We start from the raw sequence: 24,711 nt of genomic DNA on the forward strand, positions 1-24,711 counted from the left end.
TTTAGTTGTAGAAAAATAGTAGAAAAGATAATAAAAGACAGATGGAGGAGTTTAGACTATCCCATCTTTCAGGGTGATCAAGATTTTTGAAAAAGTATATAAAAAAAGAAAAAACGTTGTAGAAGCGACACTTTTATTCAGTATTCACATTGCAATAATTATTACACAAGCAATTTACAAGTTGTCTTTGATTGCTTTCAGTAAAACGTTCTTGTTTCCACATTCTGCAGCGTAGTCATCGTCATTGACTGACCACATCATTACTCCACCCAGATTTCTACTTTTTGCATACTCCACCTAAAACAATTGTCTGGAATCCAAACAAAAATCGTCTATTTTACCTTTAATCCAATTGATTTCGCATTATCATAACTAATCCATTGCTTTTCCGTCTTTGAGTACTTAAACGGTACTTTTCCTTCATCGTCCCAATCTTCAATCCAACCATCACTCCATGAACACAACTTTATAATTTGTTATAAGTAAGTTTTTTGCTTTAGTTTTTTATAATCTCTCACCTTATGATACGCCGTATAGTCTTCGTCACCACCATCTGCTGGAGCACCAACTCCATGTTGCTCAGGATCCACTAAATTAAAAATGTGTCCATAGAAAGCCATACCTAGAATAAGTTTGGTAGGATCTGCTCCAGCGTTCAACCAATTGTTGATTGCAGCGTCGCAATTTGATCTGGATTTGTCACCGTCAGTGTCGTTCGCAGCAGGATAAAGAGGAGAGTTTTCACCGGTTTTCGTATCAGTAGCAAATCCGTGAAAGTCATAAGTTAAAACGTTTAAACCATCTACAAGCCTGTTGAAGAACAAGTCATTTCAGTGCGTAACATATTAAAAATAAAAATACTTAGAAAGTGTGTTTACATCGTAGGCGTCAGGATCCGGATATGCTGGTATTGCTACTGTTATAACACCACCACCAGTGTCGTTAAGAGCGCTACGTATAACAGTAACAAGATCGATAAGATTTTTCTAAAATGTACCAAACTTCATTTCAATTTCTTCATTCAGTAGACTTACTTTATCATCAGAACTTCCTCCATTTTTTGTGGGGTACAACCAATCAATATCAATACCATCTATATTATAAGTATTCATATAACGCAGAAGACTAGTAGCCAAAGTTGATTTTTTGTGGTCATCAGCCGCCACACGTGAGAACGTTACCGCGTCTTCAAACCACCCCCCAACAGTTATTAAAAGTTTTATGGCAGGATTTTTGGATTTCAAAGCTCCGAATTTTTGAAGAACGCTTTCTAAAAATGATACTGTAACAATTATCAAAGACGTGTTTCTTTGTACCATCACCGCCTGCTTCATCGAAACGGAAACTACCATCATCATTTAGCCTCATGAACGCAAAATTCACGTGTGTGCAGATATCGACATCGATGTCGTCGACTGAAAAAACGTCTTGCCTGGTCCAGCTTTTGTAGTAACACACGACTTTTTCTTAACAGACAAATTATAGAAAAAAAATATTGAAAAAACAGTACTTACCTGTGGTTACCGCGATGGTTTCCTCAAGGGATAAATTTAAGAGATACAGAACTAGAAGCGTTTGGAAATTCATGTTTCGTAGTCAAAAACTTCTGACAAACTTTGGGTATGGCCGTAGTATTTGTAGGGCGTTATTATCATGTAAAAGTCGTCATTTTCCAAGAAATAAGTTTTAATATCTGTGATAATTTTTTTCATAAGGCGGCATTTCTTCATTGTACCATTTTTTGTGAAGTTAAAAATGTCATAAAAAATGAGACAATATGATTTTTTTTTAACAATCAACGTTTGTCTAATGTAGTAAAAAAAACTTGATATAAAATTTCCAGTATCTACTTATTATTAGATGTTTTTATCTTGTCGTCTGATGTTCTGATAGTGACATGATTTCAATTGCTCTGTAGCTATGCTTTCTAATAATAATTTATTAGGAGTATTAGGTATACAGGTGTCCCAGAACTCATGACCTAGAGAGGGAGGGTGCCGACAGCAATACTAGATGATAAGTTTCAAAACAAAAATTACTTAAGTTAAATAGTATTCAAGAAAAGATAAAAAATTAATAACCAATCCCGGAAGCTTATTCTAGAGATGAAGTAAAATTTCCTAGGCAACGAGAGTGTAATGTTCACTTGACCAATGAATAAGAGTGTGTGTCCATAGTTACCGATTTTCAAATTCTGTTCAGCTTCCGGATTGGCTACCGTTTTTTTTTATCTTAACTCAATTATTTTTTGAGCTAGAAAATTTTTGTTTCGAAATTTTGGTTCAGAATTGTTGCCTTCATAAGCCTTTTTTTCTGGGTCACGAGTTCTGGGACAGCCTGTATTTTCAACAAGTTTAACCCGAGTTAGCTTGTTCCGCTCATGGTTCCTGGAGCTCGGTTAAAAAAATTGGTTGATTAGTTGTACTATAAGAGTAATCGTCTAAAAAAGTTCTCTACTATGTTGCATTGAAAATCAAAATGAAATATGTGTTTTTTAACTAAGATAAAAGCTTTCTTTTTTAATCGATCAAACTCTATTTGTTTTAAAATTTTATAACAATTTCATTGTTAAAGATCGTTTTTTTTACAGTTAATAATAATCTGTATCAAAAAAGGAAAAGAACTGTTTTTAACCAAGTTTCTTAAACTTAAACAAGTTTTACTTCTTGGCTTTGTAGAAAATGTCAATGTTCCAACATTGCAAAGCTCTTAGTATGAGTTGCTTGGTTATGGAGACTGCCGAACGTAAAATTTTATTAGAAATTCGGTATTGTAAAAATGACTTAGATTACTTTTTCTTTGATTTCTGCGATGGTTTACTATAAATGGTCATAGTACTTCCTTTCATGGGCGCCTTTTATTTATCACCCTGTACACTTTTGCTTCTTTATCTAGGCTGTACACTTCTGATAGTTCACAAATAACAAAAAAAAAATATTGTGAAAACCATTAATGCACACGAGTAGCGGTGGTTACCTATATTATTATCTATTTTTAAATTTCATGTTCAATGCAAATCTGCATAGTTTTAAAGAATAAAAAATAGAAATACTGGAAACAATCTTTGTTTTTATTTATATTAGTTTAATTTAGAGATTGTTTTTGATGGTTTGAAGTAAACTATTTTTCGTTCCACATAGTCCAAGAAAATCGTCCATATCCACAGTCCATATCATGAGTCCTGCCATATTATTATCTTTAGCGTATTGTACCTTCAACGCAACAGATTCTTCATCATCGTAACCGACCCACTGATCGTCTTTATACTTGTAGGGTACCTTCTGTTGGTCATCAAAGACACGCGTCCAATCTCCAGTTAGTTCACAAATCTAAAATCAACTTATCAACAATTTTGTTCGTACAATGGTAAAAATGTTTACCTCGTTGTAACCTAAAATTCCGTAACCTTTAGTGTATGGTCCTGACATACCAGCATCTAAAACAGCAGCACCAAGGCCATGATCTTCTGGATTGGCCAATTGGAAAGTGTGTCCATAAAAGGCTAAGCCAATGGTAAGTTTTGTTGGATCGGCACCTTCGTTTACCCAATTGACGACGGTAGAGTTCACATTCTCGTACTCTTTTTGCCATGGACTATCGGCTCCGCCCCAGTAAAGAGGAGAATTTTCACCGGTTACCCCAGTTCCTGCAATGTGGAAGTCATAGGTCATCAAGTTTATGAGATCTACATTGTCGGACATTCCGGGAATGTCGTAAGCGTCGTCGATGGGAATGGCAGAGACTGCGATGGTTAGAAGGTACCCTTTTGGTGCGAACGCTTCTTTTAATTCTTTAAGAAGAGTAACAAAATTGTCCTAAGAAAAAATATAAGTAATTCGCATTTTTGAAGTTTTGGCATACCCGGTCGACGGCTGTTGGGTACTCCCAGTCGATGTCTAAACCATTGAAGCCATATTTATCAAAGTACTCCAAAGAACTAGCAATTAAATTAGCTCGGAGTTCAGCAGAAGCCGCAATTGGTGCCAAAATCGCATTTCCTGCGTTCCATCCTCCGACGCTGATGATAGTTTTTAAGTCAGGATTAACTTGTTTTAAAGCTTCAACTTGGTCGAAGTTACCTTTAACAATTTACCCTGGTCAGTTGGTGTTTAAGTTTGCGGAAGTTTTACCTTTTTCGATATCACCCCATTCATCTAGCATCTGAAGAGTTCCATTAGGAAAAATTCCCAAAAAGGCGTAGTTTATGTGGGTGCATATTGAAGGATCGATATTTGTTGGATGGTACTCTCCTTTGTCCGGACGGTAAATTGCCCAACTGGCGTAGTAGCAAACAACAGTATCTGCAAAACAAAGTTTTAAAAAAATTAAATAAAGTGAGAAGAATACTAACTAGTTGCACCAAAGCTGCTTCGAACATAAATGCAGAAAATGCACAGAATAAAAAATAAATTGGTTAACATGTTGCGAAAAGCTTAACGATGTAGACTTATAGAGATCAAGTAAGGTTGTGTAGAACATGTGTAGGAAGTGTATTAAGTAGTGTAGAATTCAAAAGAAAATTGATAGCGCAGTGATAATGTCATTCAGTAGAGTACCTAAAGAAAAAAACACTTTAAGTAGATTTCTTTAGCGAAAAATTAGGTCAGCCAAGTTCAGTGGTAACGTTTTTGTTGATTAATTTTTAAGGTTACATTATTTATTTTCTGGTACTTTTGTTATTCTTATTTGTTTTCCTCCAATCAAAATGTTTTTTTGGCAAATGTATTGACTAATAAAGATGAGATTAAAGGTGCATTAATTAATGTACTGAATGGTGTCGAAGATTAAGTGTCATCCAACTCTTATCTACTAACAAATAAAATTTAGTTAAACACTTATCAAACACAGGTATCAGCTGTATTATGGATTATGTTTCGGACAAACAAAATTGGTGTCAAAAGTCGAAACAGAATAAAAAAAACAAGTTTTATAAAACATGACTGGATTAATATTCAGTGCATTGAAAAATTTCTGCTATTTCTAGTTGTTCTAATAATCAGAACGCTTCCAACGAAATGTTGTTCAGCTGCCATAAGTGGAACACAAAATTGTAATAATAATTTTACTACAGCCGCATAGTTTTATCGGTATATAAATTTAAAAATTGGTTCTTTTAACTCAACAAGAAACCGTTTAAGGTTACCTCTCGTAAAATAAACATTAAAATGAATAAATTGTTATGTCATAACAAATATAATTATCTGTTCTGGACTGACAGATGTTTTTTTATACACCGTGGTTCGCAAGTGATAATGAGCCTGAACGAATTCAAAATGCAACCCAAAATACATTTTCATAGCTGTCGTTGATATTTGAACTGAACGTCAAAGTTGACCATTTTTTTTAACTCACGTTATGTAGTAAATTGGTTTGTTGCTAAGGTAATGGCCGTTGTCAACTACTGCTAACCTAGGACGGTAAATTTTAGCTATCGGGCTTGTTTTATACCTACGTAATCGTTAGTTACTGCAGCAATATCCTAAAAAGTTTTATAAAACGAGTATTTTATGCTATTATTCCTAATTTTCCTATTAAATCAATTTGTTTTTTTACTAAATTTTCCGACGTTGCTATGGTAACAAAGCTATTATCGCTGTTACTGTAACTAATTTGGGAAACCTTGTATTATTCTAAGTTGTTTAAGTTAGAATCGTTGAGCATAAATGGATACATGTTAACTACATTTTTATTGCAACAATTATATTGTCTTTTGGACAGAACATAAGTGTACAAATCTTAAATACTGGTCCTTCATACTCTAGATATCCTAATTTTACAGAATCTACGAGTATATTGTGATAAATAATAAGATTAACTTGTCAAAACTGAAGTATGTTTTGTTTTTCGCGTCCTTTTATGTTAAAAATAAATCAGATTTAGATAATGAGATTTTATACCGTTTGATAGAAAACTGCATACGATAAATATCTTTTGTTAACTAAAATTAACATTGTAAATATATGATACTAGGGCGAAAAGCATGCATTTTTTGCGCAGAAATAGTATATTCGATATAAAACACAATTTAATATAAAAAAATTTATTTTGAATATCTTATAATATGCACAAAATTTTCTAATCAATGTTGTCTTTAATGGCTTGAAGAAGGGGATCTTTTGTTCCGCAAGCAGCAGTAAAGTCATCAGTATCAACAGACCAGACAGCGACACCACCAAGACCAGTATCTTTTGCGAACTTTGCCTAAATTATGACTGTCATTAATACCATCGAAGAATTATTTTATGAAATACCTTCAGTCCTATAGATTTTACATCATCAAAGCTCACCCAATCGGTTCCATCATCGTACATGAATGGTACTTGGGAGTCATCATCCCAATCAAAAGTCCAATCACTGTAAAAAGCGCAGACCTGAAACAGCGCTGATTAACTCTGATTTTACGTAAACTGAGAACGTACTTCGTTGTATCCCAAAGTACCAGGGCTCTGTGTAAGGGGACCTCCAATTCCTGTGGTAGCTGGTTCACCCGTGTCATGTTTGTCTGGGTTAACCACATTGTAAGTGTGTCCATAGAAAGGTACACTAAGAGTGAGTTTGGATGGTTCAATTCCTTCAGCTATCCAAGCGTGCACGGATTCATTTATGCTGGGTGAACCGTATAAAGGAGCATTGTAACCAGTAACACCATCTCCAGGTACGTGGTAATCATAAGACATGAGATTTACCATATCTGCAGCTCTAAATTTGATAAAATTAGTAACTTTTATATTTTTTTTGAAAATCTCTCACTTGTTGATTCCAGCTGCGTCATAAAACGATTGAGGAGCACCAGAAACAGTAACCGACAGAATGTATCCATCGTCTTTAAAGGCAGTCTGTAGCTCGTCCAAGAGTTTGTTGAAATTGGCCTAAAAATAAAAGATGACAAGAATTTAAATGGTACGATCTTGTTACCTTGTCGGCGTCAAGTGGGTATTCCCAATCGATATCAATACCATCATACTTCCATTTTTTGAAAAATTCTATACAACTTTTGACAAAAGCAGCCCTAAGAGTGCTGGACCCGATAATTCCACCCAAGAGCTCATGCCCTGCGTTCCAACCACCGATACTGATCAGTGCTTTAAGATCCGGGTTGATACTCTTTAGGCTGTTTACATTTTCTAGGCCATGTAAATCGACCTCATTCCATGGGTCTAGTATTTTTAAGGTTCCATCAGCTTCTACACCCAAGAAAGCGTAGAAAACATGGGTACAGAGTTTAGCATTGATATCTGTAGGTTTGAAGGCACCAGCCCCATTCCGGTAAACCGCCCAACTGGCATAGAAGCAGACCACTTTATCTAATTGTAAGAAAAAATAGAATCAAGGGGGTAGTGTTGGCTAATTACCTGTAGCGGCGCTGGCGTAGTGTATTCCAAGTAGTACCGCAGAAAATAGTAGAAAGAGCTTGAGGGACATCTTGAAATTGATGTGTGGAAGGGAACTCTGACTGCTCAAGCAGAAATTGTGCTTTATATAGGGCTTGGGTGGGCTTATCTCCAGTAAATTGATAGGAAGAATAATATTATGATAATTAAGGTTTGCTAAATTTAAAGGGAAAACGGCAATGAAGCAATATTCGTATCTAAAGTATCGGAAATCGTATGTAATTCTATTATTAGACTTTATCTTGAGTGTTTCCGTTCAATAAAGAAGAAAATATTTAAGCTAACAAAAACATAGAATTAGAAGAAAATAGAATTTTGAAAATGTTTTTATATCGTGGCAGTTTTTTAACTAACTAGATACCTAAATATAATATTTGCGGAATAAATGTTTATTTTAACTTTAAAATAAAAAATTAATTAATATTTCGGAGTGCATTTTGATTAGAATTTCATATATTTAGATAAGTAATCTCAATCTCAATATAAGATTTTGGTTAACAATGAGATACACTTAAAAAAAACAATTGTTTGATGAAACATTAGTCATGAATCATAAAAAAAACTCAACCTTATCGCTTGTACATATATTGTATCTCAGCATTTTATTTTTAGCTTTAGCGATCAGTTTTTGAAAAATCGATAATTATAATCAGTGTTTCAATACAATTCGGGAAAATCTCTGAAAAGTCAAAAAATCTTATACAGGGTGTCCCAGAACTCACGCCTAGCCGAAAAAGGGCGGATGCCGACAGCAATCAGGACGCCAAAAATGCAATTTGTTTTGTCCTGATGTGCATTAAAATTGAGAAATTGCTTAACAAAACTGACCAATCCCAGACGCTCAAGCACAAATAATATTAACGTTGCTAGGTTTCATAATTAAATCCTAAAAAGGAAAATTGATTTGGTCCACTACATTTTTATAACTGACATCTAATGTCAATTTTACAGATAAAAACCACACAATGACGGTTCTAAAAAGAACCCTTTTATTACAACAAGAAACAGAACAAGGCACATGATGTAATGCTTAAATCAAATGCTTGAACAAACCACCATTATTTTGGACACACAGATGAGCTCTTCTAACCAAACTTTGACATGGTACGGGTGCCGGTGATCTATCGCGAGAATTTTTTGTACAGAAGATTTTCCGATTTCTTACTGGCCTGCCACAGTTCAGATACTTTGCGTGGAGTGTTCATCAACCGCCTCCAAAACGGCTTCTTCATTTTCAACAGTTCTGGCCTGTCTTGGTGCTCCACCAACTTCGCGCCGTTCTGTTAATAACTGATCAGTGTGTCCAGCCCGAGAAACAACACTAAGAATCGTTTTGTTGTCCGGATAATAATCACGACCTGGAAAACGTCCTCGGTACGTTCTTGCTGCTAATACTAATTTCGATCGCACTCTTCAAAAATAAGACGCATTTCGAGACATTCTGCCGCCGAGTACTCCTGAACCGTTTTAGGATATTTGTTACCACCAAACACCAACTAGGAAACCAGCAAGCAAGGGAAACCAAAAGAAACGCCGTTTCACACCCCACTTGGATTTTTACTGTGTCAGTTGTCTTCCCGGTGTGTCTCTTGTCATTCAACGCTCGTCAACCAGTAGTCTTCAACCCTCTAGTCAATTTCTAAAGACCGCTGAGCCGTTTCTGCACACTAAGTTCAATATGAGTTAGATTTATTGAAGCCTGTCATTCTAACGTCAGTGAAATTTATAGTGGACCAGATTGTTCATACAAAATTCAAAGGAGAAAATTTAAACTGGTTTCTTACCAACACGCCAGTGTATCCTCCAGACCATCTCCACGCGGCCTTGTGATTGGTCAACTTTGTCATGTCTTTTCTCAGTTTCTGTTGGAGCTGGAACTTTTTTTTCAGCAATTTACACATTCACACCTTTTCCCGATATCCCCGGTTTTCGGCTAGGCATGAGTTCTGGGACACCCTGTATTTATGGAGCTAAACAAGATTTCTACGATGCTTTAAATCGTGGATTTAATAGATGTGGATTTTATGATTTTACATACCTATGGTTTTTCCTTACTAGTAATTTTTTGACAATCAGTTTTGCAAATTCAGAAATAAAATTGGAACTGTAGGTTTTTAAAACACACAAAAAATACCTACCAAGAATTTTTCATTATACTTTTTTTTTAATACAAAATAATTATTGTTATTCCATGAAGCAGTATAATAAGCAGTAAATAATAATATCTATCTTTAAAAATTAAAGGGGTCAATTTCACCTCTCATAGGGAGTTGACTGCAAAAAGTTGTAATTACGTGTGTTGTATGTCCCCTTTACAACTAAAATTGACCTGTCTCAGCGTTTTTGGAAATTCCACCAATAAGTGCCTCAAAACGCCTCAGTTTCGTTTTCAAAAAATTTTTTATAGGGCTTAGAAATAAAAAAAATATTATATCAATGTAAAGGTCTTCAACGGACCTTTCAAAAAAAGTGCCATGTCTATCTTTAAAAATGAAAGGGATTAATTTCACCCCTCATAGGGAGCTGACTACAAAAAGTTGAAAATACGTGTGTTGTGTGTCCCCCTCACAACTAAAATTGACCGGTCTCAGCGTTTTTTGAAATTCCACCAGTAAGTGCCTCAAAACGCCTCTGTTTCGTTTTCGTTGGCCCACCCTGTATAACTAGATTGAAATATCTGTATTTAGTGCATTCACTTACTGTATTGAGACAATGAATAATGATACACAGATTAATAAAAGTGATAAGTATATGATAATCTTGAGATCATTGTGATAAGCCGATAAGGCTTGAGTGCTGGTCCTTATTAAAATGATTCAAATGTGTTTCTAAAAGATATGTTTACAACAAAGATTAATTATCTTCAAAAATAATGTGCTTCAAATTGTCAACTGCTGATGATAAAATTTATTGTGATGGGTGGCGGGTAGAACGATAACAATATGTTTCGAATACATTTCCATATTGCTTATTTTTGTAATTTTATTCTTATCTTATACTGTTTGTTCACTTTCAATGCTTTGATAGCTATTTTTGCAACAAGCAGCGAAACTGTTTTGGGGTGCGAATTGAATCACAAAAATCCTTAGTTTTTATGCATATTCAAAGGTTGGAATTTTAGAAAACGGCGCGAATATGCATGAAATCTAACAAAAGCCGTTAAATCATTTATTGGTTACTTTCAATTTCAATTCCTGTACTTTTTTAATACTTTTACGCACTTGTATAATCAATTTACGCACGAAGATCTTAGATAGCGTCATTTCGAAATTAAAATGTCAATCGAAATTTCAACTTTATGATACATATTATGCCTAGTGATTGAAGGAAAAACAGTTTTTTGTTTTTGAGAAAAAAAAAACAAAATTTGTTTCCAATTTATTTTTTATATTTATCTATGGTTTAACTTTTTTTTGCCATTTTAATAGAGAAGAACAATTCATTATAGGATTTATGTATTATTTTATATGTATTATTATTGTTGGTATAAATTTTAATCTTTTTCTGTTGCAAATGTTTCTTCTCTTGTTAAAATCATGTACCTACACCTATTTTCCTGTACTTAACAGAACTGTTTGTTATAAGAACCACGATGAGACTCTTAAAAACATTTTATCAAAATTCTCTAACAAGTTTCGAAACTTAAAGTGATACATATTTTTGATGACAGTTTATAAATCATTCTGCTTCAAAGAATCATTAAAAATTATTGACAAATATTTGTTGTTGATGAGATTAAAACTATTGGTAAAAATATCTAAAACCACGATAACATAAATCTTTTCGGTACAATAACAAACATACTTTTCGTTACTAATAAAAATTGATTTCTATGAAATTTAAATTTTAGAGATAACCCAAATAAACATATTCTAATAAGATTTATTTAGTGATGAAATTTTTCTATTCTCGTATAAAAACCAAAGGATTTTTTTTAAATTAATAGTATCTCTTTAAGCTCCATTCAAGATGGTATTCCAAACAATTTTCTTTCTCTTCTTTGCATTATTTTCAATTTTCAATCAGTCCTACGCCGCATCGGGTAACTTCTCTACAATTTTATTTTACTCAATACGATTCTTGAGTTTCAGACAAAATAATTTGTTTTTACGTGGGCTCGGCAGTGTACAGGTCTGATGATGGATGTTTTAAACCAGAACATGTGGACATCAATCTCTGTACCCACATTTATTATGCCTTTCTCGGAGTAAACTCCAATGGAACTTTAAAAGTATCAGATGACTGGGAAATAACCAACTTGGGAAGTTTAACGAAAACAAAATTATTAAAAAATAGCGAAAATCAAGACTTAAAACTATTAATAAGTGTCGGTGGTTACGATGCTGGCAACATTATTTTAACTGATATTGCAGCGACTCCTTCACTTACGGCAAATTTTGTTTCTAGTTGTGTCTCATTTTTTGATGAATGGGGGTACGATGGAATTGATATTCATTGGCAGTATCCTGTGGATGATGATAAGGTAATTGTCGCGGTAAAAATGTTATTGTTGACTTTTTTTATAGGATAATTTTGTATATCTACTCAAGGAAATGAAGTCTGCTTTTGACAACAAAGGGTACCTTCTATCTGTAACTTTAGCGAATATTCCGCGAACTTCATATGATGTACCAGAAATCTCAAGGTAAGAGAAGATGGCAACATGCTAAAACAATTAATTGAAATTTTGAAAGGGTTGCTGATTTAATCAACGTGATGAGCTACGGCTTCTACAATTCTTATCAAGGGGTAACTGGTCTAAATTCACCACTTTACGGCCCAAAGAGCGTCAATAATTCCGTCGTTGCTTGGTTGAATGCAGGGGCTGATCCTTCTAAGCTTACATTAGGAATTTCATTTTATGCCAACTCTTACACTTTAATAGAAGAAACGCGTAATGGACTGGGGGCTGCAGCAACTGTCGGCATAAAAGGTCCGTACACGAATACTTCAGGTGTACTGGGATTTAATGAAGTAATTGATCTAAAAACGAAGAGTACTATTAGTACTAATTTTGGACCTTATTCTCGTAGATCTGTCAGTTTTTCAACAGTTGGACTAAAGTGTGGAATAAACAAACTCAAGTTTCTTATAGTTATAATGGTAGTAACTGGATAAGCTATGAGGACGAAAACTCTACTGATTTAAAAGTATGTATAAAATTTAGTTACGAAGTATAAAAGAAAGTTTTTAGGTAAAATATGCTAAAGGACAAGGTTTGGCTGGTATCATGGTTTGGTCTATTGATTCAGATGATTTTCGTGGGGCTTGTGGTACTCAGTACGCATTGTTGAAGGCAATAAAAACTAGTTTGTTTGATTCAATGTAGCACTTTTGACATCATTTTTTATACTTCTTACATTTACTTTTTTTGCTGTATTTATTTTTTGAAATAAAGCTATAAAACATAGAACGCCGATTTTCTTTTTTATATAAAAAATACGTTTGACTTTATCTACTTGCAGGAGAGAATTAATATTACAGTTTGGAAGTAGACGGCAAAATGACGTGTTCTCAAGCTACATACATAGTTATAAAAACATTTTCAATTTGTCATAACTTTATTTTAATAGCACAATCTAATACATTTATTTATTTCAAGTTTTCGTTAAGCGCCTGCAATAATGCGTATTTCTCTCCACACAAACCATGCAAGTCATCGGTTTCAATAGACCAAATCATCACACCAGCAAGATTGTTATCTTTCGCATACTTTGCCTAAAACAAGGAACTGTAAACAGGTAATAAAAAAATAGTATTTTTACTTTCAGGCCAGCAGACTCGGGGTTATCAAATCCTACCCATATGGAACCATCGTACAAGTAAGGCACCTTTTGTTCGTCATCCCATTCAATAGTTGCATCTTTATGAAATTCGCAAAGCTACAGAAATAATAATTATTATTTGTATTTTTATCAACTACAGTAATAATTTAATTTACTTCATTATATCCCAGTGTTCCCATATTGTTAGTAAAGTCACCAGCAGGAGCAGGTCCGTTTGCCGGTGATCCAGGATCATGTTTGCTTGGATCGGCAAGAGTGAAAGCATGGCCGTAGAAAGCCACCCCAATAGCTAATTTTTCTGGAGCTGCACCACTCAAAATCCAGTGAGTTATTGAAGAGTTACAATTCAAATTGTCTTTTTGCCATTCGCCGTCGAGAGATGAGGCGTAAAGAGGAGAGTTTTGAGCTGTAACTCCGGACCAAGATCCGTGGAAATCGTACGTCATTACGTTTATAACATCTAGAATTCTAACACGCCTATCAAATGTTTCTAATTTGTATTAATTTTACTTACTCAGACATTGCAGGTACATCGTAAGCAGCATCAGTGGGAATTGCAGCTACTGCCACTGTTAAAACATAACCATCGGGTTTGAAAGCTTCTTTAAGTTCTCTTAAAAGGGTAATGTAGTTTTCCTTAAAAATAAATTAAGGTGGTGGTTATGAAAACTGAAAGATTCTTACTCTATCTCCTTCCAAAGGATACTCCCAATCAACGTCCAATCCATCAAAATTGTACTTTTTAAAGAACTCGATGGAACTTTCTGCCATTCGAGCTCTCTTAGCTGGGTCCGAAGAAACAGAAGTAAATAACTGAGTTCCTGCAGCGTATCCTCCTAAACTAAACAAAGCTTTCAGATTTGGATTAATTTGTTTCAACGCTGCAACTTTCTCTAAACCCCCTAAAAGTTAAAGTGTTAGAAGATGATACTATTTACATAAATAAAAGAACCATTTTGAATATCAGTAGCCTCATCCAAAATTAACAAACTTCCATCGTCGTTCAATCCAAGAAAAGCGTAATTGACATGGGTGCAAAGGTTGGCGTTGATGTCTTCAGGAGTGAACTTTCCATCTCCGGGTCTGTTAGCTCCCCAACTGGCATAATAGCACAAGACTTTATCTTCAAAAAATGTTCTTAAACAAAAAAAAAAAAAAATAGAACTTTACCTGCAGCTCCGGCAACGCAGTTTACAGTTGTTGCAGCAAAAATAAGAACGAATGTAGTTTTAAGAGATGTCATTGTTGAATTAAAACTAACAATAAGTTAATATCAAAGATTAACTTTAGGATTGAAGTGTTTGGAGTTTTGATAAAGTGAAAAAAGTTATAAACACTTGTAAGGTTTAACAAACAATACGCCAAAGTACAAGTACATTTAATAACAAAGAGAATTTAACATAAAAGTTTGTTAAAAAAATAAGTACTTATCCAACTGCACAATAGATTCACTTAATGACAGGTAAAAGATAAGAATATGCTGATTGAGAACAAGGAAATTATGTTGATTGAATGAATAAATAATTTGCACGCCTAGAAATATCAGCATAATCATGGAAATGTACGTCTAAGGGTACCCTTTTTTATTTGGATATGAAAATAAAAATTTGAGTTTGTTCTGCATTTTTATTTATTCAAATTTTTGCCAAGTATTTTAAAAAGTAGTAAATTCTACAAGCTAAGAAGCTTTCAATATTTCATAGCTTTTCCAATCGCTTTTAGCAAACCATTCTTTTCACCGCAAAACTCATGTAAATCATCAGTTTCGATCGACCAAATAAACACTCCAGCTAGATTTTTTTCTTTGGCATATTGTACCTAAAACAATTCAATTTTACCTTCCGTGTGCTAATTTTGAACACTATTTACTTTTGCAGCTACAGACTGTTCATTGTCATATCCTATCCAAAAATTGTCGTCATACAAATACGGGACTTTCATATCTTCGAGAAAGACCACTTTACCGTTTGGATGGAATTCACAAACTTCATTGTAACCCAAACTTCCCAAATTAGCAGTGTACGGTCCTGGCTCAGTAGGGCCACTTGTTGCGGCATCAAGCCCATTGTTTAAAGGATCAGCCAGAATAAACGAATGTCCATAAAATGCAATTCCGATGGCTATTTTTTGAGGATCTGCGCCTCCGTCTAACCAGTAGCGGATGGCAGCATCAGCGTTACGATTATCTTTCTGCCACTGACTTTCGTTATCTCCACCATATAAGGGTGAGTTTTCTGACGTAACTCCTGCCCAAATGGCGTGGAAATCGTAAGTCATCACGTTAATAATATCCAAGACTCTGGAAGAACCAACCAGCTTCGTCACAAGTTTTGGTTAAAAGTGATACTCACTCCGACATTTTGGGGATGTTGTAACCTCCAACTTCATCAGGAATGGAGTTTACAGCTACTGTTACTAAGTACCCCTTTGAAGCAAAAGCTGACTTTAAAGTACTGAGAAGACTAATATATTTCTCTTGATCACCACCTCTCGGATACTCCCAGTCCACATCTAAACCATCAAAGTTATACTTTTCGCATAACTCAATAGCACTTTGAGCCATCGCCTGGCTTTTAGAGGCATCACTTGAGACTGTACTAAAAACTCCAGTATCTGCCGCAGCTCCACCAACACTGAAGAGTACTTTCAAATTCGAATTTTTTTCTTTGAGAGCGCTGACTCGACTGAAACCACCTAGAAAACAGTCCCACTAAGAAAAAAAATTATCAACTGATTTTCACCTTGGTTGACGTCATTTTCTTCATCTAGAATTTGCAATGTTCCATCATTGTTTAATCCAAGAAAAGCGTAGTTGATGTGGGTGCAAATGGTAGGATCAATGTCTTCAGGAACAAATTTACCATTTCCGGGTCTTTGGGCGCCCCAGCTTGCGTAGTAACAAATTACTTTGTCTGAAAGCGATAATATAAATAGGTGGTTCTTAGGTTTTAGAAAGTACTCACCAGAGGCTGTTAAGGCTAAGTTAAGAAAAAGAGCGACAGTACAAAAGAAGAGTAACTTTTTTGTCATTGTTGCTGTTGGTTTGGCACTGGCTAAAAACTGACTATTTTAGCAGTATCTAAGGTTCAAAATTTTTGGGTTTGAGTACCTTTCAACAGAATCTCACTTAAAATTCGAAGTAGATGAATTTTAGATAAGATTGTTTTTACCCATTTATTTTATCGATATCAAGAGTGATCTTACTATAAAAAAGCTTTAAAGACTTTTAAATAGAAGAAAAAAGCTTAAAATATTATATAAACAGAAGAAATGCAGAAGTAAGAAGCTTTTATTCAGATGTAAACCGTACAAAACAGACAATTTTTACAGAGCTTAAATTTCTGTTTTCATGGCTTCACCTATTGACTTCAACAAGCCATTTTTTTTGCCACAAAACTCATGCAAGTCATCAGTTTCAACGGACCAAATAAACACGCCAGCCAAGTTCATTTTTTTGGCGTATTCAACCTAAAACATCACAGATTTGTAAAACAGCCAAAAAAACTTGATTTTTTTACTTTAGCAGCAACAGATTCTTCATTGTCATATCCAATCCACAAGTTATTTTCATACAAATACGGCACTTTCATATCGTCCAGAAAAACTACGTTTCCATTAGAATGAAACTCGCAAATCTACAACAAATTTTTGGAAAAATCTATGGGTAATTAAGCGGATTTACCTCGTTGTAACCCAAACTTCCAAGATTATCAGTGTATGGTCCTTTATCCCCAGGCCCACTCGTAGTAGCATCAAGCCCATGGTTAGAAGGGTCAGCTAGTATAAATGTGTGCCCATAGAAAGCAATTCCGACTGCGATTTTTTGTGGGTCGGCGCCACCATCTATCCAGTAACGAATAGCCGCATCAACATTTCTGTTTTCTTTCTGCCAGTCGCTCTCGTTGTCTCCACCGTAAAGAGGAGAGTTTTCTGCTGTTACTCCACCTAAGTATCCATGGAAGTCGTAAGTCATCACATTGATAATGTCTAAGGCACTGAATTGGTTTTGTTAAAACAAGAAATATTTGTAATTTGATACTTATTACGCTGACATTTTTGGGATATCATATCCTCCCACTTCATTCGGAATTGAATTGACAGCGGCTGTTACAAGGTAGCCTTTAGATTCAAAAGCTGATTTTAGAGTGGTGAAGAGACCAACATACTTGTCTTCGTAACCACCATACGGATACTCCCAGTCAATGTCCAAACCATCAAAGTTGTAAGTTTCGCAAAGTTCAAGTGCACTTTTAGCCAATGTTGCTAATTTGGCGTCATCTCCAGAAACAGTGCTAAATGCGCCTGTGTCTGCAGAAGCACCTCCGACGCTAAAAAGCACTTTTAAGTTTGGATTTTGCTGTTTTAAAGCGCTAACTTTATTAAAACCTCCTGGAAATAGTAATTTTAAACGCAGTTTTTATACGTTACAGAATGATTACCTTGGGTCACGTCGTTTTCTTCGTCTAGGATTTGTAATGTTCCGTCACTGTTTAGACCTAGGAAGGCATAGTTTATGTGGGTACAGATTGTGGGATCGATGTCTTCAGGAACGAATTTTCCATTTCCAGGTCTTTGGGCACCCCAGCTTGCGTAATAACAAATTACCTTGTCTAAATTAAAAAGAAGAGTATCGTGAATAATTATTGAGATAACAGTGTTAAGCACACACCTGAAGCGGTCAAGACTTGGCGGACAGAAAATGCAGTAACACAGAGGAGTATAAGTTTAATCATCGTTTTGTAGTACGTATGTCATAAATTTATGAAATCTTTTAACTAAATGGATGAGCGGAATCAAAAAGTTAGTTTATATAAATTTAAGTGGAATTGATACTTGAAGTCTATGATAACAATGATAACAATGATTTTATGATAACAAATTTATGATAATATTTATAAAAGACCTTAGAAAGTTTTTTAAACCTTTTGATCAAGTTAAATCAGAGAATTACAATATATCATCTTAGTAATATAAAAAAAGGTTGAAAAAACATTGTTGGTTTTGATTAAAAAAAACACTCTATGTTAGTGTATATTAGTATAACTTAATAAAATACAAGTTATCATCATTACAACATGAACCTCATCATTACTGTACTGAAGTTGATATAAGATTATTAATTTGTTTAGTAAGGTGGGGGTTAGCTAAAATTGTCATATGTGTGCCTTCCAAAATTGTAACTGTGACATCACTTTCGCAAATCTTCGAGAGTTGATAATCAGTTTCGTCTTGAATCATCGAAGTTTTTGCTCTTAGCAGATGAACTGAAGTTTTGATTTTTTGTTTTTCAAATTTGTAGTTAATCATGGCCGTTAATCGCTTATATTGTGTAAATAGAGTTTCTTTATTAAAACCTACACTTTCTATGAATTCCGGAGGAAGAACTTTTTGTCCTAGTTTAATTTTTTCCTCGAAGTTCTTGCACTTCAACAGTTGTTCCTGAAAAATAAACTAAAATGCTGTTACCAAATGACGTACACATTACTTTATATTGCGATATCATACGATGTAGTCCGCGTGTTTCCAGCGCTTTGTACATTAATGATATTTGAAACTCTGCTTCGGTTTCTTCAGGCAGAGAGCTTTTGATTGCAGCACGAAGATAGGAAGGAGAAGAGTCAATAATTATAATTTTGCTTAGATAAAGATTTGAATTCAGCATGGCGGCAAGCTCCAAGGCGACGATACCTCCGAATGAATATCCGATCAAAACAAATGTGGAATTGATTGGTAGCTCTTTTTTAATGTGCTGCAAAAATTAGTTGGTTTGCTACTTAATAAGAAATGCATACATACCATAAGGACATTCCGTGCAGTGCCTTCAATAGTATCCTCAGCATTTTTGAAGTTATATTGGAATCCAAAAATATTTGCGTTTATTTCTTTTGTAAGTTTGTCAAATGGTGTTAAAGAACCATCGGTTCCAGGCAGCAGAACCACTGTTTTATTTATGTCTTTCGAGGCACTGGACAATTTCACCAACGATGAATGTGGGTCTTTGATATTGAAAAGAGGTAGAATGAGTGCATTTGCAAGTTCATATTCTGTCTTAATAACTTTCTCTTCACTGGTCGTTTTCTTACCAGATTCAATCTCATAAAGCCTAAAGAGAAGCGTTTATAAAAAAATTTAAAAACGTGTACTTACTTTGCAAATGTTAGATCTCGTATTTCTTGCGACGTTAGATAAATATCAAATTTATTTTCTAATAGCTGAATAATTTCCGTCCCCATCATGGAATCTGCTCCTAGTTCAGCCATAGTGGCGTGCAGACTTACAGATTTCACATTTTTTATTCCCAAAACATTAGCAATTGCATCCACAGGACTATCGATGCTAACGTTCCTGTCGTGTTTTTCTGCAATAACCATACTAGAAACGATTACGTTTTTTTGTTTCAGGAATCTGTCCAGAACTTCCACGCAACTCGAAATTGTCTGTGGAATAGTTCCCCCAATAACAAGTTCTCTACCCTGCTTTTGCATTTTTGCAATCATTCCAACCTGAAATCAAAGACTAAAAGTGTGTTGAAATTGAGAGGAACTCACTTCGCCGATGGCTCCCCACTGGATAGCTAGTGCTGGAAATCCGTCTAGAGCTCTTTTTTCACAAACTCTTTCCATGATAGAATTTGCCATACCGTAGTTTGTTTGACCTGCGTTGCCTCGACCACAAGAGACTGAAGAGAACATGACAAAGTGCCTACAAGAAAAAAATAAAAACATTTCCAAATCAAATGCAGACATACCGTAAGGTCGGACAAAGCTCTCTAGTAAGCTTATCCAAAAATATTGCAACATTAGCTTTTGGTTGCAATGATGTCATAAAGTTATCTTCAGATTGATTCTCGAACAAAGCGTCCTTTAGAACTGCGGCTAAATTAAAGATTACATCAATCGGACCAATTTTGTTTGCACTTTGTAGTAAATTTTTGCTTCCTTTTTCGGTTGTAACGTCATTTGTGTAAATATGAACATTTACTCCATGTGATTCCCAAATTCTTAAAAGTTTTGTTTAAAAAGTTTTTCTCGTGTTAGATTTACCTTATTCTCTGCTTTTGGTATCCTTTTTGAACACCTGTTCTGGAAACTAAAACTAAATTCTTAGCTTCTCTTAAAACTAACCAATCTGCCAGCTCAAGACCAATTCCTCCAAGTCCACCGATGATGACGTAGGAACAGTGCGAGTAACAGTTGAATCTAAATTGGAATTAAAGGTCTTTATTCTTGGAACAATGCATAGACAACATACCTCGGTCGTACATTAAATAACATTTTCTTTGGAACAGCAATTTTTTCATTCTCTTCTTCTCGAATCTCCAATAACACTTTCCCAATATGTTTTCCAGTAGTCATATACTTAAACGAATTTTCTAGTTCTTCTTTTTGAAAAACAACAAAAGGAATGGGTTTCACAAAACCTATCGCCATTCCATCAGCAATAATCTTCTTAAGTTTAGCTCTAGTGTCTGGACACTTAACTTTATTTAACATAATCGCATGAAAACTTGCTTCTTTTTGTAAAAGCGAAAGTTTTAGAAACGTATCATTTGCTATATCTACTACTCCAATTTCCATAAATTTTCCTCCCTTAGCCAAACACCGCACAGAAGCTTGAAGTTTGTCTTCGCTCAGAGAGTTTAGTACGACATCAACTCCTCGACCTTTAGTCTCAGTTTTAATCATCTGTTCGAAACTTAACTCATGCGAATTTCCAATATGACTTTCAGGGATTTGAGGAAAATGTTTTTTAAGAAACTCTCGTTTTTCTTGTGTTCCCACAGTCACGTAAATGTTGCATTTAAAGAACGTGCAGATATTTAAGGCTGCAAGTCCGATGCCGCCTGTACCGGAGTGGATAAGCACAGAAGTACCCGGTTTCAAATCAGTTTCCTTAAAAAAATAAATTAAATAAAACATTTTAAAGTGATAACAAAATGTAGTACAATGAAAAAAGCGCAGGCAACAGTGAGGTAGACTACTGGTATGGTGGCTGCTTCTTGAAGAGTCCATTGGTCTGGAACTTTCCACACGAAAGCCTCTTCGTCTAGGATCTTTGATGAAAGACCACGTCGAAGAACCATTCCGCAAACTCGAGTTCCACTAACAAAATTGATGTTGGATAATGTCAGAAAAAATTAATGAATCACCTGGAATCTCTTCCTGAAAATTCAAAGCCTAAAAGTTTTTCGTAATGTAGACGATTAAGAGAAAAAGCTTCAACATTTGCCCTCCCAGAAGCAATAACCACATCTTTGAAATTTAACGGTGCATAATAAATCTAAAAAAAATTTGTTTTATACTATTGCAAAAGATTATCTTACATACAGAATAAAAATTTTCTCGTGAATTGGCATCTAATGGTCCTTCCATCCACCGTAAACTTCCAAATCCGCTTCTATCAATCATATTAACATAACAATGTTCACTTTGATGTTCCACTAACTCTTCTAAAAGTAAATGACGATAAGTTCCCCATGTGTTGTTCTTGAAGACATTGAACGCAAGATCTTTTTGAATTTGTTTTTTGAAAAATGCACTTTCTTTCTCAAATTGTACATTCTTATCCATTAGAAAGAAGCATTTGACGTTTTGACCGTTGTTCTCGCGTCTGATACAGTTTACCAATCCTAGAACACCCTCCAGATCGTCATTCTTTGAATATACAACAATCGTTTGATTGTGGCTTATCCAGTCCTGGAGTTGAGGCAACCATGTGAAATGATTTCGCGAGATTTCTAAACATTTTAATTCGTTAATATTGAATGTGGTACGTCGAAATAGAATTAACTGTTCCTCAGGAGTTGTAAACTGAGTTAGGATCTGAATGTCGTTTCTTGTTTCAGTGACAGTGACTTCTTCTCGGGTTAAAACGTAGCCTTCTTGACCAACACATTGTAAAGCTTGCTCCAGAATATCCGAACGTTGTAAAATTTTCGTTCCAATAATCAAAAGTATGTCACTAATGTTTGATAAAGGAACATCTGCAACCTTGAAATGTGACTCATCTAGAGGTTTTTTGGAAGAAATTATAAGATCAGAAATAACCATTGGAATATCATTTAGAATTTGATCAATCTCATTCAACAGAAGTACATTAGACTTAGTGTATTCATCAATAATTTCAACTGCTTTAAACTGAGTCTTTAAAGAGTTTTCTAGAATAATCTGTGTGTTTGATTTTACGGCATCTGGTAAACACAATGACGAGCAATTTGGCACAAATGTGCACTTTTCCAAGATAGGTGCAGACTGTGTTTTCTTTCGAGATATTGACTTTGTTTGTAATCCACGGATTTCGATTCCACCAGATCTATATTACAACACTTTACCAAAATAAAATTTCTTAATTAAAATAGTTACTTAATAATGTTGCATTCTTTGTAAGAACTGACTGGTAAAAGAGATTTTTCATGTTTAGCAACCAGTTGTTGATGTTTCATTGGACTAATTGTAAGTTGTTTAAAACCGACAGGAATAAAGAGTAGCCTAGAATCGGTTTGAAGTATTTTTATTTGAAGCATTTTGTCCATAAAAGCGCTCCAATTCTCTTCCCATTTTATGAAACCGGCAGATGCTGCTATGTTACATTTTTCAACACCTTTAAACAAACCACTAAAAAGAGGTATTGTTGAAAGGTAATAATATTATTGAAAAACATTACCTGTAGTGATATCCTCGCAAGCGTAATTCTGTATAAATGTCGTCGTGTTCTAGAATATCTAGTGCATTTTTATCGTTGAAAAGTAATGGTTCGAGTTCCAATTCTTGAGATGCACTAATCAGAACTGTTCCATTAGCGACTAAAGAACTCTTTTCAAAAATTTCAAATTTTCCACTTTTTTCGATTTGCACAGATAACTTGATGACATCGTCTGGTTGTATGCTGACAGCTCGAACGAATCTACAGTTTAAAAATGTGACTGGCACTATTTGCTTTAAAAATCGATCTTTTTGAAATAAAGTCTCCCACACTAAATTTAAGTATTCAGTAGCTGGTAACAGAACACGACCTAAAATTAACATCGCCTAGAATAAAAAATTTACGTTTTTAAAGTCACTACCATCAATAACATGTCCACCAATAAATTTAAAGTCATCATCTGTTAACGAAATGACGAAGTCCTTTTGTTCAGTTGTATGTTCATTGCTTGTTGCAAATTTGTAAACGTTCCAAGTTTTCCTGTGGTCCCATCGAACCATGGGTGAAATCATGGGAGTACCACGGCTGACTGGAAATTTAATTGAAGGATAAAGTTTGTGTATCTGAGGATTGTGGCCATTGACGTATAATCTAGAAAATCGTGAAAATGCATTGCAGTTATAAATAATTTTCCTCACTGTCCTAAAGTGTTTAAAAAGGTAACTTTCCCATCGTCCACTAGAACCAGTTCGCTGTCGTCTAAACGGATATCGCAAATATTTAAAGTACAAGAATTGGCATAATCAATTCTTGAATTTTTCCGATGTATTTGGTCATCTTTAAGGCTACTGTTGTTAAGACTGTTTGCAACAAGAGTTTCGAAGTTCACATCCTCGTAATAATACGATTTCAATACATGATGGTAAGTTTCGTCATAAATAGCTGCTGGAGTTATTTTTAACTGTTTTAGGATATCGATGACACCAATTTGCACACAAAGAGATCCCAAAATGTCGTATCCACTAATGGAATTTTTCAGAATGTGGCCAAGTGTTGGTATGTTATGTTTTTCAAAAATATTGTTAACCCTGTAAAATGATTAGAGAGATACAAAAGCAAACGACTTACATGTCTTACCTTAACATCGTTTCCTTAAAGACGGGAAATTGAAATAAATACGTTCCCAAAGTACGAAAGTTTTTATGAAAGGTACCAAAAACAACAACAAGAGGAAAGTACTTCTCAAATTCACATGATACAAAGTCTGGCCCTGCTTTGGTGATAATAGTGAAACCACGATATAAGTGGTTTTCAATCTTCGTTTTATAGATTTGGTGCAATAAACCGACATACTCAGCATCAAAGTTTTTTGAGGTACTTTCTAATAATGTTATTACAGCCTCTTTAGAACGTCCACTAATACACACGAGCCGTGGAAGATCATCTTCTAATTGACTTATTTTCTTGTATTTATGTCTCCTTAAGATACCATGGCAGTTTGTTCCTCCAAATCCAAAATTGTTAATTCCAATAATAGCATCATCTGTATTAAGTGTTGTTTTTTCGGTCACTAACTTTAACCTTCCTTGTTCAAATCCTTTCATCCCATTTTTAATTTGATTTAAATTAATATTTGGAGATATAGTTCCACTTTCCATTGCAATAATAACTTTGATGATTGATGCTATTCCAGATGACGGTTCGGTATGCCCAATACTAGATTTAACTGAGCCGACAAGAAGTTGATTTTTTCTTTTTTTTCCCAAAGCTAGATCTATTGCCTCGGCTTCCTCCGGATCTCCAACAGCAGTTCCAGTTCCATGGGCTTCGAGAAAACTAAGATCATCTGCTTTGAGGTTACTTTCTTCATAAATTTCTTCCATAAGTTGCAT

At 34.7% G+C, this 24,711-nt stretch overlaps 8 protein-coding genes across 10 annotated transcripts; 1 reads left to right on the forward strand and 7 right to left on the reverse strand.

Annotated features, from left to right (window-relative positions):
• Positions 1-151: 151 nt before the first annotated feature.
• LOC148181200 (acidic mammalian chitinase-like) lies at positions 152-1,590 on the reverse strand. 2 transcript variants are annotated; one of them, XM_088049792.1, is made up of 7 exons: positions 1,515-1,590; positions 1,323-1,466; positions 1,035-1,282; positions 862-986; positions 519-810; positions 342-464; positions 152-297 (listed from the first exon to the last, which is right to left on the reverse strand). In XM_088049792.1, exons 1-7 carry the CDS (start codon positions 1,585-1,587, stop codon positions 175-177), a joined length of 1,128 nt encoding a protein of 375 aa, XP_087905918.1. In that variant the 5' UTR covers positions 1,588-1,590; the 3' UTR covers positions 152-174. The 2 variants fall into 2 exon arrangements, with proteins under 2 accessions (XP_087905918.1, XP_087905919.1); XM_088049793.1 differs by having other exon boundaries at positions 1,035-1,270; positions 1,317-1,466.
• A 1,459-nt stretch (positions 1,591-3,049) lies between these two features.
• On the reverse strand, positions 3,050-4,475 carry LOC148181201 (acidic mammalian chitinase-like). The gene is made up of 5 exons (XM_088049791.1): positions 4,352-4,475; positions 4,131-4,301; positions 3,862-4,079; positions 3,381-3,815; positions 3,050-3,329 (listed from the first exon to the last, which is right to left on the reverse strand). The coding sequence occupies exons 1-5, from the start codon at positions 4,419-4,421 to the stop codon at positions 3,090-3,092; spliced, it is 1,134 nt and encodes a 377-aa protein (XP_087905917.1). The 5' UTR covers positions 4,422-4,475; the 3' UTR covers positions 3,050-3,089.
• A 1,549-nt stretch (positions 4,476-6,024) lies between these two features.
• LOC148181202 (chitotriosidase-1-like) lies at positions 6,025-7,462 on the reverse strand. The gene is made up of 6 exons (XM_088042105.1): positions 7,353-7,462; positions 6,916-7,304; positions 6,751-6,869; positions 6,420-6,699; positions 6,252-6,371; positions 6,025-6,201 (listed from the first exon to the last, which is right to left on the reverse strand). The coding sequence occupies exons 1-6, from the start codon at positions 7,420-7,422 to the stop codon at positions 6,076-6,078; spliced, it is 1,104 nt and encodes a 367-aa protein (XP_087898231.1). The 5' UTR covers positions 7,423-7,462; the 3' UTR covers positions 6,025-6,075.
• Positions 7,463-11,360: 3,898 nt separating this feature from the next.
• On the forward strand, positions 11,361-12,720 carry LOC148181203 (acidic mammalian chitinase-like). The gene is made up of 6 exons (XM_088047762.1): positions 11,361-11,433; positions 11,483-11,874; positions 11,918-12,036; positions 12,086-12,365; positions 12,425-12,541; positions 12,586-12,720. The coding sequence occupies exons 1-6, from the start codon at positions 11,361-11,363 to the stop codon at positions 12,718-12,720; spliced, it is 1,116 nt and encodes a 371-aa protein (XP_087903888.1).
• Positions 12,721-12,933: 213 nt separating this feature from the next.
• On the reverse strand, positions 12,934-14,458 carry LOC148181204 (acidic mammalian chitinase-like). 2 transcript variants are annotated; one of them, XM_088032983.1, is made up of 7 exons: positions 14,348-14,458; positions 14,130-14,300; positions 13,862-14,079; positions 13,692-13,813; positions 13,333-13,645; positions 13,157-13,273; positions 12,934-13,109 (listed from the first exon to the last, which is right to left on the reverse strand). In XM_088032983.1, exons 1-7 carry the CDS (start codon positions 14,418-14,420, stop codon positions 12,984-12,986), a joined length of 1,140 nt encoding a protein of 379 aa, XP_087889109.1. In that variant the 5' UTR covers positions 14,421-14,458; the 3' UTR covers positions 12,934-12,983. The 2 variants fall into 2 exon arrangements, with proteins under 2 accessions (XP_087889109.1, XP_087889114.1); XM_088032988.1 differs by having other exon boundaries at positions 14,130-14,294; positions 14,348-14,447.
• Positions 14,459-14,789: 331 nt separating this feature from the next.
• Positions 14,790-16,298, reverse strand: LOC148181205 (acidic mammalian chitinase-like). The gene is made up of 5 exons (XM_088032998.1): positions 16,141-16,298; positions 15,919-16,089; positions 15,529-15,871; positions 15,047-15,476; positions 14,790-14,995 (listed from the first exon to the last, which is right to left on the reverse strand). Exons 1-5 carry the CDS (start codon positions 16,205-16,207, stop codon positions 14,867-14,869), a joined length of 1,140 nt encoding a protein of 379 aa, XP_087889124.1. The 5' UTR covers positions 16,208-16,298; the 3' UTR covers positions 14,790-14,866.
• Positions 16,299-16,448: 150 nt separating this feature from the next.
• LOC148181206 (acidic mammalian chitinase-like) lies at positions 16,449-17,952 on the reverse strand. Its single transcript, XM_088038890.1, has 6 exons — positions 17,847-17,952; positions 17,617-17,787; positions 17,224-17,566; positions 16,860-17,172; positions 16,696-16,812; positions 16,449-16,645 (listed from the first exon to the last, which is right to left on the reverse strand). Exons 1-6 carry the CDS (start codon positions 17,908-17,910, stop codon positions 16,511-16,513), a joined length of 1,143 nt encoding a protein of 380 aa, XP_087895016.1. The 5' UTR covers positions 17,911-17,952; the 3' UTR covers positions 16,449-16,510.
• A 313-nt stretch (positions 17,953-18,265) lies between these two features.
• Positions 18,266-24,711, reverse strand: LOC148181207 (fatty acid synthase-like). The gene is made up of 16 exons (XM_088047885.1): positions 23,957-24,711; positions 23,518-23,907; positions 23,241-23,470; positions 22,841-23,189; positions 22,540-22,791; positions 21,505-22,489; positions 21,327-21,457; positions 21,123-21,279; positions 20,429-21,069; positions 20,221-20,376; positions 19,926-20,177; positions 19,726-19,879; positions 19,325-19,680; positions 18,974-19,280; positions 18,663-18,926; positions 18,266-18,616 (listed from the first exon to the last, which is right to left on the reverse strand). Exons 1-16 carry the CDS (start codon positions 24,709-24,711, stop codon positions 18,266-18,268), a joined length of 5,730 nt encoding a protein of 1,909 aa, XP_087904011.1.

This window comes from Gnatocerus cornutus, chromosome 1, assembly GCF_029298725.1.
Source record: "Gnatocerus cornutus isolate USDA-ARS CGAHR chromosome 1, icGnaCorn1.1, whole genome shotgun sequence".
In the NCBI taxonomy this organism is placed as follows: domain Eukaryota; kingdom Metazoa; phylum Arthropoda; class Insecta; order Coleoptera; family Tenebrionidae; genus Gnatocerus; species Gnatocerus cornutus.

Bases quoted from the DNA above. Each gene is read 5' to 3' on its own strand.
- LOC148181200 (XM_088049792.1), bottom strand. From the start codon at position 1,587: ATGAATTTCCAAACGCTTCTAGTTCTGTATCTCTTAAATTTATCCCTT. The intron at 987-1,034 runs GTAAGTCTACTG...GGTACATTTTAG, and splicing joins GAGGAAGTTCTGATGATAAA to AAAAATCTTATCGATCTTGT. The intron at 811-861 runs GTATTTTTATTT...GTTCTTCAACAG, and splicing joins GATGTAAACACACTTTCTAA to GCTTGTAGATGGTTTAAACG.
- LOC148181201 (XM_088049791.1), bottom strand. From the start codon at position 4,421: ATGTTAACCAATTTATTTTTTATTCTGTGCATTTTCTGCATTTATGTT. The intron at 4,302-4,351 runs GTTAGTATTCTT...TTTGTTTTGCAG, and splicing joins AAGCAGCTTTGGTGCAACTA to ATACTGTTGTTTGCTACTAC. The intron at 3,330-3,380 runs GTAAACATTTTT...AGTTGATTTTAG, and splicing joins GAATTTTAGGTTACAACGAG to ATTTGTGAACTAACTGGAGA.
- LOC148181202 (XM_088042105.1), bottom strand. From the start codon at position 7,422: ATGTCCCTCAAGCTCTTTCTACTATTTTCTGCGGTACTACTTGGAATA. The intron at 6,870-6,915 runs GTAACAAGATCG...TTTTATTTTTAG, and splicing joins ACCCACTTGACGCCGACAAG to GCCAATTTCAACAAACTCTT. The intron at 6,700-6,750 runs GTGAGAGATTTT...TATCAAATTTAG, and splicing joins GACGCAGCTGGAATCAACAA to AGCTGCAGATATGGTAAATC.
- LOC148181203 (XM_088047762.1), top strand. From the start codon at position 11,361: ATGGTATTCCAAACAATTTTCTTTCTCTTCTTTGCATTATTTTCAATT. The intron at 12,037-12,085 runs GTAAGAGAAGAT...AAATTTTGAAAG, and splicing joins GATGTACCAGAAATCTCAAG to GGTTGCTGATTTAATCAACG. The intron at 12,542-12,585 runs GTATGTATAAAA...GAAAGTTTTTAG, and splicing joins AAAACTCTACTGATTTAAAA to GTAAAATATGCTAAAGGACA.
- LOC148181204 (XM_088032983.1), bottom strand. From the start codon at position 14,420: ATGACATCTCTTAAAACTACATTCGTTCTTATTTTTGCTGCAACAACT. The intron at 14,080-14,129 runs GTTCTTTTATTT...TTTAACTTTTAG, and splicing joins GGCTACTGATATTCAAAATG to GGGGTTTAGAGAAAGTTGCA. The intron at 13,646-13,691 runs GTAAGTAAAATT...TAGGCGTGTTAG, and splicing joins GATGTACCTGCAATGTCTGA to AATTCTAGATGTTATAAACG.
- LOC148181205 (XM_088032998.1), bottom strand. From the start codon at position 16,207: ATGACAAAAAAGTTACTCTTCTTTTGTACTGTCGCTCTTTTTCTTAAC. The intron at 15,477-15,528 runs GTGAGTATCACT...TGGTTCTTCCAG, and splicing joins AACATCCCCAAAATGTCGGA to AGTCTTGGATATTATTAACG. The intron at 14,996-15,046 runs GTAAATAGTGTT...GAATTGTTTTAG, and splicing joins AACAGTCTGTAGCTGCAAAA to GTACAATATGCCAAAGAAAA.
- LOC148181206 (XM_088038890.1), bottom strand. From the start codon at position 17,910: ATGATTAAACTTATACTCCTCTGTGTTACTGCATTTTCTGTCCGCCAA. The intron at 17,788-17,846 runs GTGTGTGCTTAA...TTTTTAATTTAG, and splicing joins CCAAGTCTTGACCGCTTCAG to ACAAGGTAATTTGTTATTAC. The intron at 17,567-17,616 runs GTAATCATTCTG...TACTATTTCCAG, and splicing joins AGAAAACGACGTGACCCAAG to GAGGTTTTAATAAAGTTAGC.
- LOC148181207 (XM_088047885.1), bottom strand. From the start codon at position 24,711: ATGCAACTTATGGAAGAAATTTATGAAGAAAGTAACCTCAAAGCAGAT. The intron at 21,070-21,122 runs GTACTACATTTT...TATTTTTTTAAG, and splicing joins TTGCCTGCGCTTTTTTCATT to GAAACTGATTTGAAACCGGG. The intron at 18,617-18,662 runs GTAATGTGTACG...TTTATTTTTCAG, and splicing joins GTATGATATCGCAATATAAA to GAACAACTGTTGAAGTGCAA.